An 11,523-nucleotide genomic window follows, 5' to 3' on the forward strand; every position below is an offset into this window, starting at 1 on the left:
TGCATACTGTTCCTTTTTTTTTTTTTTTTTTTTTTAGCAAAATGGGTCAGATTTGATTTAGATCTCAGGAAATCTTTTATTTGTTACAAGGGGGATCAATATTATCAGTTTATACAAAATGATGTAGCAAATTTACATTACTTAAAGCTAAACTAAACAAGAGAAATCACCGATCTCAGCATTTAACAGCCGTTTCTTTAAATAATCTTTCTTCTTTTGTCCATTTTGTAGTTGGAGCAGCTGGAGAGGGAGCTGACGGCAGACAGAGAGTCGCTCCGCAGTGCTGAGTCACTGAGTACGGATCTGATGAAGGAGAAGGCTTTGCTGGAGAAAACTCTGGAGACGCTGCGGGAGAACTCAGAGAGACAGGTACACGCTCGCTTAAAATGAAACGGGGACTTAATTTAAGTATCAAACATATCCAACAGTAACACAAACAGTAACAGTCTTGTTTTGATCAGTTCAAACTGAACTGTGCGACACGTCTTAATTGTTTTCAGATTGATTGAACTAAATCTGACACGTTTTATTAGTTCAACCATCAGAGTTGTCAAATCAAGCTTTGATGAGCTTCAGAAGGAAGGCAAATTAATTTCTGTGCTTTGATTTTCTTTATCAGTAAACATAAAAACAAAATGAGATGTAGCTGCCATGCTTTCCTCTTTCTACATGATGTTCAAACAGATTCCTTTTTGTTTACGTGTCTCAAGTTTTTGTACCAGGGTGTTTCTGTTGCTTAGGAATTTCTGATTAGACAAAATGAGAATTTTTCCCTCTTAATGGGCTCACAAGTGGCTTCAGCTCTAAACTTAAAACTGTTTTCCAGTTGAAAGGTCTGGAGCAGGAGAACACGCACCTGAGCCAAACCGTATCCTCCCTGCGTCAGCGCTGCCAGGTGGGCGCGGAGGCCCGCGTCAAAGACGTGGAGAAGGAGAACCGGGTTCTCCACGAGTCCATCTGTGAGACCACCACCAAGCTGAACAAGATGGAGTTTGAAAGGAAGCAGCTCCGTGAGTGGCTTGTTGTTTCGTAATTTCTGTGCATTTCAGCAGTAACGGTGGACGTTTCAATTTATTTTTTTAAATATTTACAGTGGTGATTGTCTGTGAAACAAAGTCATTTACTTAAATTCAGGTAAAGAGCTTGAAGCCATGAAGGAGAAAGGTGAGAGGGCTGAGGAGCTGGAGATTCAGATTCAGAAGCTGGAACGAGAAAATGAAAGCCTGCAGAAGAAAGTCGCCAGTCTTGGGATCACCTGTGAAAAGGTTTGATGCATTTGCATATTTTTAAACAGGCGTTTGCACCATTTATTTTCTGTCAGCTCATTTTCGCAGTCTCAGTTTACTTCCTGCGTGTCTTCTCCCCGTGATCTATTGCTGTTCTGTGCAGGTGTCTTGCTTGGAGAAGGAGAACTCTGAGCTGGAAGCAGAGGGCCGGCGTCTGAAGAAGAAACTGGACGCCCTGAAGAACACGGTCTTCCAGCTGGAAGCTTTAGAAAAGGAGAACTCCCAGCTGGAGCAGGAGAACCTGGAGCTCCGGCGCTCAGCGGAGACTCTGAGGTCGGCGGGGGCTAAGGCTGCTCAGCTGGAAGCTGAAAACCGGGAGCTGGAGAGCGAGAGGATCCAGATGAAACGCAGCCTGGAGCTGCTGAAGGCCTCGTCCAAAAAGACCGAAAGATTAGAGGTATTACTAGACAAAAACATACAAAACTAGAAGCACTCGGAGAGTGCAAACCTCCGCCAAGACCAATTTCCCCCATCCTGTAATAAATGTGCAAAAGCAGAGATGGAAACACATTTACTGAAGAAGTTCTGACGTAGCGAACATTTAAGCAGAAAGTATGCACGGATTTTCTTCTCGAGTCCAATGTGGGAAAAAAAGGAAAAAGCTTTGCCAATCTCGAAGTGTTAAAAGAAAAAAATTCCTGTATCTGCATCGTGATCCGGAACATCACCAAAATTTAGTGGTGTGTTTCTTGGCTCAGTACCCACATGTGGTAAAAATGCCATGACAATCCGTCCACAATTTTTTGAGTAATGTTGTCCACAGACCGACAGACAGACAGACATACGCTACCGAAAACATTACCTCGCCCTTGGCGGAGGTAAACACAGATATGGGTGGCATTTAGTTTCAAATTAGAGATTAAAAAAACCTATTGAAGTATTTGACTGAGCATCTTTTATTGTAGAGCAAAACAACTAGTTTGTGGATACTAAGTTTCTAATTTGGCTTCTCCTCCTCCAGGTGAGCTACCAGGGCCTTGATACGGAGAACCAGCGCCTGCAGAAGGCTTTAGAGAACACTAGTAAGAAGATCCAGCAGCTGGAGGCTGAGCTGCAGGAAGTAGAAACAGAGAATCAGACTCTCCAACGGAACCTGGAGGAACTGAAGATCTCTAGCAAACGCCTGGAGCAGCTGGAGCAGGAGGTGAGCTGCAGCAGCATTCAGGTCGCGCTCTGAGGATCGGAGGGAAATGCAAACCTGAGCTGGTGTTGAAACAAACGCGTCTCCCCTCCGCTTGACAAAAACTCTGTCCCAAACAGAACAAGACGCTGGAGCAGGAAAGCTCTCAGCTGGAGAAAGACAAGAAGCTTCTGGAGAAGGAGAACAAGCGTCTGAGGCAGCAGGCCGAGATCCGCGACTCCAAGCTGGAGGACAGCAACCAGCGGATCTCGGCCTTGGAGAAGGAGAACCGCACCATGGGCAAGGAGATGATCTTCTTCAGGGACTCCTGCACGCGCGTGAAAGACCTGGAGAGGGAGAACAAGGAGCTGGTCAAACAGTCCAGTATCGAGAAGAAGACGCTGATGACGCTCAGGGAGGTGAGCAGAGCTAGAGGAGTGTTTTTTTATTTATTTGTTTTTTGTGTTTACATCTGCAAATAATGATCTGACACATCGTAAGCTTTCCATTTCAAAGAGCTGCTCGGGATGTGTTGTGTGTATGCAGGAGCTCGTGAGCGAGAAGCTGCGGACTCAGCAGATGAATAATGACTTAGAGAAGCTGACGCACGAGTTAGAGAAGATCGGTCTGAACAAAGAGAGGCTCCTCCACGACGAGAGCTCAGACGACAGGTATCGGCACACAAACACACAACCAGGAACATTTTGCTGTTTTGTAAACGCTTTTAGGTTCAGAAATATTAAAGGAATCAGAGAATCTGAATAAATCAGGTCAGTGCTGTGTCTTTATTCATTCAGTCTGTCTGGCTCTCTGTGTACGGCGTTTATGATGATGTATTTCTGCACATAAACAACCATCTGAATGACTGTCCCTAAGGTATAAGCTCCTGGAAACCAAACTGGAGTCGACTCTGAAGTCTTCTTTGGAGATTAAAGAGGAGAAAATCGCTGCTTTGGAGGCCAGGCTGCAGGAATCCTCCAACCTCAACCAGCAACTTCGTCAAGAGCTGAAAACCGTGAGTGAGACAGAAAATAATGATTTACACGTTCAAAACAAATATTCAGCAAAATCTGTAGTGCTTCGACTTCTATTTACATGTTGTGCCGTAACAACAGCAATATACTGGAACAATTTGATGGTTTGTCGACTTGAGAACAAGCACTCTCCTGCAGCCAAAAACACTGAGGGATTCCCAGACTGATCCATTGATTTTATTTTTTTATACTTCCTGTTGCCTGCTGTCTATTAATGAGATGACAGGAAGCTAAAAGGTGGATCAGACTGGAGGTGGTCTGCTTCTCCTACATTGTCTCTGTGGATTGATGTATGTATCTGCTGCTGCTACACCTGAATTCCCCTGCGTGGGACAATAAAGGCTGTTTCTATTCTTCTATTCTACATACTCGAAATTCAAACTTTGTAATCTAAGATTTGAACTCATATCAACAATGCCTGATTGTACTGATATTTTCTTCTCTTTGTTACGCCTGATAAACTAGTCCAGTATTTCATTTTGAGTTTTGTGTTTGTAGGTGAAGAAAAACTACGAGGCACTTCGTCAAAGAGAGGAGGAGGAGAGGATGGTGCAGAGCTCGCCCTCTAAAGGAGGAGATCACTCGGACGCTGTCAGCAAATGGGAAAAAGAAAGCCAGGAAGCCACCAGAGAGCTGCTCAAAGTCAAAGACAGATTAATCGAGGTGGAGAGGAATGTAAGCGAGCGATGTTTATTTGAGGTGGCTCAGGTGCTTTTCCTGTAATGGTTGATGCAAATATTAAAGTGTGTGTTTATTGCTTTCCTTTGCCCAGAATGCCACGCTGCAGGCAGAGAAGGTGGCTCTGAGGAGCCAGCTCAAACAACTGGAAACCCAAAGCGCCAACCTGCAGGCGCAGATAGTGGCTGTGCAGAGACAGACGGCCTCTTTACAGGAAAACAACACGACGCTACAGACTCAGAACGCCAAACTGCAGGTTTGTTTTGTTCTACAAAACAGGAAAATTGTTGCTGAAGATATTTTTAAAACTTGTTTATTTTTGCTGCAGTGTTTCACTAAATGGTTTTATAATTACACCACAGCTGTGTAAGGAAGCAGATGAGTTAGTAAATATTAAAATGAGTCAAATAATCCCAATTTAATATTAATAAAAAATGTGGAGTTTCTCTGTGTGATAATGGTTTTTCAAGGTATTCTGAAGCTAACAATTTTCCAAGAAGTAATGAAACCTTAGCTTTTTAAAGTGATGTTTAAAGTGCCTGTAACATCAAGTTTTTGTAAAAAAAAAAAAAAAAAAGAATATATTTATTGAAAGATAATATTAATCAAAAATTGCAAACAAAAATTGACGCTGCTAAAATGAAGAGTTGAGATATTTGCGTGTGAAGTAGCAGGAAGTGATGACAAAGGGGAATGCCTGCATGTGAACAGAGCTTTGCTACAGTAGCTAACAACGCAGACATAAGGGAAGGATCTGATGTTTCGTGAAATTATTTTGTCACAAGCAGAGATGAGTCAAAGTTCAAACAATAATGTTTGAATAAACAAAGACCTGGCAGCTTTTTTCTTAGTTCCCCATTGATGTCACTTCCTGTTTCACTTTGCCTGAGCCAAGTTCAAAGGAAAAAATGCCAGTTATGCAACAAAATGGGTAAAATCATGTGTATTATGCAAAGTTTTGTAAATATGACGGTGTTTTTGTTGTTGTTTTTTTAACTTTTTGTATTTGATGTATAAGCATGGCAGGCACTTTAAACCTGGAAAGGCACTAGAAATGCATGTATTTTACTTCTTTGTATTTAATAGTAGCTAAAGTAGTAGTTTTTAAATAAAGTTGAGTCTAAATCCTCATAGTTTTGCATTCTGTATAGTTTAAACACTACCCATTTATGCAGACGTGCCAGATGCACTGCACTGAATTAAGTTATACACAAGTTACAGTTCCTTATGAAATCAAACGGTACCACGGATACAGTTTACTTTTACTTCCCCCTGAAAGGCAAAGTGATTATTTTAAACATTCGTTCTGTGCTACCCTACTTTCTCTGTCCATTGCTGTTTGTATAGTTGCTGTCCCAGGCTGCTTAGCTCCAATGGATTTAGACCGGCCTTCATTCTGTTTGGCAGATTTTCAAGCCCTCTTATGTGTGGCAGGTTTTACACACACCACAGCTACTAGCTGCATTTCGAACATGTTAATGTATGTTGCTTCATGTGCAAAGACAGTGAGCATGTATGTAGGAGTGCAAGGTACGGCAGCAGACAGCGCGTGTGCTGCAGGAACAAAAAAGGCACAAAGTGTAACCTCATGTGGATGGTTTGTGTGTGTGTTTTTTTTATGTCACCGAGTGGAAAAAATGCTGCAATTATGTTTCTAGAGGGATTGAAACCACTGTGACCATAAAAGGAACATTGACAGAAAAAAAACATGTTTCCTGAGGATTTTTTTGTTTTGTTTTGTTGTAAAGAAAGCTTCTCTAAAGCAGGAAGAACATCCTGAAGACCCAGCGCCCCCTACAGACTAATACAGCAATAATAAGAAGATTAGTACTGCCTTTTTTTTCCCTTCAACACAATGACTTCTTTCCATCCTCCCTGGCTTGCCTGCAGGTGGAGAACTCCACCCTGAGCTCGCAGAGCGCAGCCCTGATGGCCCAGAACGCCCAGCTGCAGAGCCAGCAGAGCTGCGTGGAGGGCGAGCGCGAGGGGGCGCTGAAAGAGAAAGAAGAGCTGCGGGCCACGTACGAGCTGCTGCTCCGAGATCACGAGAAGCTGGCGGCGCTCCACGAGAGGCAGGCGACCGAGTACGAAGCTCTGATCGCGAAGCACGGCGGCCTGAAGACTTCCCACAAGAGCCTGGAGCAGCAGCACAGGGACTTGGAGGACAAGTGAGACCCTCTTACTTTAACATTATTGAACAAAGGCAGCTGAGCTGAGAGAGGAAACACGTGTCCTGGTTGCAGGTACAAGCAGCTCCTGCAAAGGAAAGGGGAACTGGAGGAACTGGAGAAAAACCTAAAGGACCAGCAGGAGAAAATGACCCAGGAGAACCAGAGCCACCAAGCCACAGCTGACCAATGCAAACAGCTGAAAGAGGAGAACGACAAGTCAGATCAACCTGCACAAGCTTACTTTTGCACATTTGTCGCTAATACCTCCATAGAGTGACCCATGTGACCTGTTTTTTTTTTATTATTTTTTAGACTGAACACGGCCTATCGTCAGCTGGTGAAGGACAATGAGAATCTCCAGCTGGACCACAAGAGCATGAAGAGCCAGCTGAACGGTGCCAAACTGGAGCAGACCAAGCTGGAGGCTGAGTTCTCCAAGCTGAAAGAAGAATACCAGCAGCTCGACATCACCTCCACAAAACTCACCAACCAGTGTGAGGTAAACGTGCTGGGCTTGAGCCAGCGTGGCAGGTTTCGCTTCACTTTTTGTTCAGTCAAGTGTTTGAGAATCCTTTTTTTTTGTATTTATTACATATTAGTTGTTGAGCCAGCTGAAAGGAAACTTGGAGGAAGAAAACCGTCACCTGCTGGACCAGATCCAGACCTTGATGCTACAGAACCGCACACTTCTGGAGCAGACCATGGAGAGCAAGGACCTGTTCCACGTGGAGCAAAGACAATACATGTAAACCCAAAAATACACGCAAAGAACCTCAACCTAAATTAACAGCAATTGTGTTTAGTCTGTTTTAATTAATGCAACTTTGTGGTTTTTTTATTCTCTTTGTGCGATCTGTAGAGATAAGCTGAACGAGCTGAGGAGACAGAAGGAGAAGCTGGAGGAAAAGATCATGGACCAGTATAAATTCTATGACCCTTCACCTCCACGCAGGTAAGAAGCAGCTTCATCTAGTTGCGTTTAGTCTAAAAGAGAAAGTAGTGAAGTCATAAAAACATTGTTAAATTGTTTTAACTATCCGATGTAGCTCAGTGAAGCTCAGTTTGATGGTTGGCTGTTTGAGATGCATCCCCAGAGAGGTCATCAAGTATTAATGACCTGCAGAGCCTTTTAACAGCTGCATACATCTGACCATGAATTTGTATTTTTTTTGCATGTTTTTCTCCTGCTTCCATCCCATGCTCTGCCTCCCCACTCCCCAAAAATAAATAAATAAAAAAGACGAGGCAACTGGATCACTCTGAAGATGAAGAAGCTGATCAAGCCAAAGAGCCGGGAGAGGATGCGTTCCCTCACACTGACTCCGTCGCGTTCAGAGCTCGGCGATGTTTTCCTGTCGTTTCCTCAGGACAACCAGGACAGCTCATCGATAGGCTCCGGCTCCAACTCGCTAGACGACACGCTCGCACAGAAGCGAAGCAGCAGTGAGTGCAAAACAAACACACACAGATTCAGAACAATTTTAAGTCTTGTAGATAATTTTCTCCCCCCAACACTCTTGTACGACCAGGAGCTGTGCGGCTTTGCACAGTTTGAGCAGCCGAACGGCTCTTTAATAGCTTTTACTCCTCCTTTTGCTTCTTTATCTCTCTGCGCAAAGGGAGGAGAGGGCAGCAGTCCCATGCCCAAGTGCAGGGCTCCTCCAATGGTATGCCGTGGATGGGAAGGGTGGGCGGGGCTTATGACCCGACTGTCATACCTCTCGGGGCATGTTTTTGTGAGTCCATCCGTCTGTGTCGCTCTACAGTTGTAGAGGCTACAGCTGAGCTGTGCAGCAGAACAAGGTTGACTCTGAATCTCAGACCTGGTTTAAAAACCCAAAACAATTTCATGTTGGATCACAGTGAGGTGCACTAGAGTTCAGGATCCTAAACCACTTTAGTTTTTCCATTAAAAAAATATAACTTATGTTTTTAAATAACGTCCTCTATTGGGGGTCAGATTGCAAAGGATGTGAGTGAATTTAATCCATTTGTTGAATTTGAAGCAATAACTTATTAGTCAGGCACTAACAACTAACCAGTAGTGAGATAAAGTTAATAAATGACAGCTTTATTTATATTTTTAATAGTCCCTCATGAGTGTTTCTTTATTTAAGGGTAAATCATTTTATTTTGTAGGATAGTAGTTCAGAGGATGATAATTCAAGCTGTATCTAGTGCACCCCATTTACTTTAAACATGGAAAACCATTTTACCTATAGCTTTTTTTCCCCTCAGGTCTGAGTTTTTTTTAAGCATTTAAGCTGAGTTCCCAACATATAAACCTGCCGATCTGTGCAGTTCACCTGTGAAATACAGCAACGCGCTCAATCATAGCATCAATACTATTAAATGGTGCAATGGATTATTGCTCATGTCATATCACACGATAGGCCAATACATATACTTTAACTATAATAGACATTTATTTCCTAAAGGTAAAAATGCAGAGAATATCTTTAAAAAAACACTAAGGATGTTAAACAGTTTAGTCAAACTGTGGCCTTTTTTCGTTTGTTTTGGGAGCACTGCGGTCTTCCCTGAAGCCATGAAAAGCCCCTCCCCCTTTTCAGTCCCCCTGATTGCACCCTTTAATATTCGTCTTCCATGTCTCATCTAGATGTGGTCACGTGTCGTGGTGGTGTGCGTTGTGTACTGTTTTGACATCAGTTTGTATTGTAGTGTACAGATTTGAAGCCCATTTATCATGAGAATGTTTGTGTTGTGTGCAGGTAGGAGGTGTGTGAGTGTATATGCAAAACAAATGTCTAAGTATGGTGGTTTATATAGAAGTCTGTCCGAAGAAGGATAAATCTGATTTAAGTAAAATAAAATCATATTTTAGGAGAAGTTTTATGAGAATTAACTGCAAAATCTTTGTAGAAATAATAGATTTGAAAATGTTCTCAAACCTCCCAACCCAAACTCAAAGGAAGTTTCTTAGCTCTGCTAATACATTAAGAGTAAAGTAGCATTTATATAATTTGAAATCTCTTATTCTTGACAGTCGTTTGGATTAGTTTCTTACATTTTAGTGGGTTTGTTTCATGTTTTCTAGTTAAGTGTCCGGAGGCTCAGCTCTCTACCCTGGCACCTGTTGTGCAAACGTTAACCACATCCATGTTTTACCCTCCTATTTTCTTTGTTCTCCTCCAACTCTCTTGGCGTATTCTTTCGCTATCCCTCCTCTGTCTGTCTGTCTGTCTGTCTGTCTCTGGCTGTGCTCTGACAGCTGTGAAAAGGTTGCCTTTCATGAGGAACCGATCCAAGGACAAAGACAAGGCCAAAGCCATCTACCGACGCTCTATGTGTAAGACCTCCGACAGCCGCCACGTTAGCCTTTCTCTTATTATCCTAGGAGAAATGAAGAAGGAGAAGTCACTGATGTCAGCTTTGCATCATTTTTATTTCACAATTTTATTATCTGGTGCTGTTATCTGATATTTATTTTAGATGTCTGCACTAGATTCATCAAGTTGCACTTCCGTTTTTTTTCTTTATACCATCCATGCTGCAGCTGTGACATCAGTGATTTGTTCTTGATTCTTTCCTAATAGTCTTCATCACTTCTGGGCTGTATATCCTCTCCCTCCACTTTCTTCTGTAGAATATCTTTAAGCCTTCACCAATCTAGTCATGTTTTTTTTCTCACATATTGTAGAGAAATGTGTGAAGTAGAAATGAAAATAAAAGGACTAAAGTATTTCAACCGTTGGGGTTTCTTGTTGTGTGTAGTTGTATCTTGTGCTGTGAACTGCAATTCTTGACCAAAGTTTTCAGTTTGGTCACTACATGAATCACGTATTGGGCAGCGTTATGTGCTCAGTGGTTTCATTTAGTATTTTCTGAATGAAAGGCTGTGTGTGTGTGAGAGAGGTTTGCCTGTTCAGGTGAGATAGTGGGGAGAGAATGCAGATCTGCCTTTCATGCGCCTGTGAGTTGTTTGCTTTGACTTCAGCATGAATCACCGGCTGCTTGATCAGCTCTCGCATGGAGGAAATGAAGCCTTTTTTAATTTTTTTTTTTTTTTGTCTGTCTCTCTCTCCTGCTTCGTCAGCCGGGCTGCATTTCAGATCTTATTCTGCTGACATGGGCTCGCCTTGTTGTGATCTGTTGTGCTGCTGCTGCTCTGAGCGGCTCTGCATGCCTTCATGCTTCTCTGTCGTTACAGAAAAAAAAAAGAGAAAACAACAAAGTGCATGAAGACAGCCAATGTCCAAAATGCGTAGTTTAAATCCAGGATGATGACATCTTTGTGCACTTAGTTGATATTTGATTGGTTGTACGCCTGCATGTTCCTCCAGTTAAACAAAAAGTTAGAATTTTATTTTGCGCTGTGCATCGATGATGTTATTTTTGGATATTTATAGAAGTAGTTGGTATTTTACCAACATAAAATGACATTTTCAAACCAGATTAAGGCTTTACGGGGAAAAATGTTTACAACTATCATTTTCAGACGTACGTAGTTGTTTAGGAAAGCTTCGATGCATCAGTTTGAACAAAAATCACCATGTTAACCCTGTGTTGGTGTTTGTTTTTAGATTTTTGCGTTCCTTAGCCTTCCTCAAACTCTCTGTGTCTAACATGTCCTCGTTTCCATCGGTTTGCTCAGCCATGAATGACCTGCTGCAGACGATGGCGGTGGCGGGCGTTTCTGGGTCACAGTGGGCGGGCAGCACAGACAATCTGGATGAGCCGGAAGTGGGAGATGTGGGCGTGGCCAGCGGCGGCGGCAGCAGGCGTAGTGGACAGCGCATGAAAGAGCTCGCCTTGTCCACCAACGCCATCGACTGTGCCGTCCTGAGCCTGCCCAGCACAGGGCCGAGCAGAGCCAAACACCGGCTTCAGGTCAAAGGTAAGGTGGGGCTTGATGTGTAAAGGGGAGGGGTATTACGTATTTTGCAGACACATAGTTCAGTTCTATACCACAATCAAATAACTTACCTTCTAGGGGTGTAAGAAAATATCAATACACTGAAATATCGCGATATTTCATTTCCCGATACTGTATCGATATTCTAAAGCCCTGTATCAATTTTTAATAAGGTTTAAAATGTCAACTTTCCTGCCAGCCGTTCATTTTTATGTTGTAGTTCAGCCTCTGACCACTAGTTGGCAGCAGTGAGCCAGCCATTTGGCTCCTCTACCTCTTGGGGTAGAGCAGGGGTGTCAAACTCCTGTCCTCGAGGGCCGCTATCCTGCATGTTTTAGAGGTTTTCCAGCTCCAACAC

The 11,523-nt window shown here is 43.0% G+C and overlaps 1 protein-coding gene across 1 annotated transcript in view; it reads left to right on the forward strand.

Moving 5' to 3' along the window:
• Positions 1-11,523, forward strand: part of ccdc88ab (coiled-coil domain containing 88Ab) — a gene marked incomplete at its 5' end in the record, with an annotated part of 63,393 nt that overhangs the window by 44,811 nt on the left and 7,059 nt on the right. The window contains 19 exon segments of the mRNA XM_014005135.1: positions 232-369; positions 827-1,010; positions 1,135-1,265; positions 1,390-1,683; positions 2,248-2,430; positions 2,547-2,825; positions 2,953-3,077; positions 3,283-3,421; positions 3,939-4,115; positions 4,213-4,374; positions 6,009-6,286; positions 6,362-6,505; positions 6,602-6,788; positions 6,889-7,034; positions 7,149-7,241; positions 7,530-7,732; positions 7,909-7,956; positions 9,522-9,599; positions 10,905-11,147. Coding sequence (XP_013860589.1) covers positions 232-369; positions 827-1,010; positions 1,135-1,265; positions 1,390-1,683; positions 2,248-2,430; positions 2,547-2,825; positions 2,953-3,077; positions 3,283-3,421; positions 3,939-4,115; positions 4,213-4,374; positions 6,009-6,286; positions 6,362-6,505; positions 6,602-6,788; positions 6,889-7,034; positions 7,149-7,241; positions 7,530-7,732; positions 7,909-7,956; positions 9,522-9,599; positions 10,905-11,147 — 3,232 coding nt within the window.

Source organism: Austrofundulus limnaeus, unplaced genomic scaffold, assembly GCF_001266775.1.
Source record: "Austrofundulus limnaeus strain Quisiro unplaced genomic scaffold, Austrofundulus_limnaeus-1.0 Scaffold28, whole genome shotgun sequence".
In the NCBI taxonomy this organism is placed as follows: Eukaryota; Metazoa; Chordata; class Actinopteri; order Cyprinodontiformes; family Rivulidae; genus Austrofundulus; species Austrofundulus limnaeus.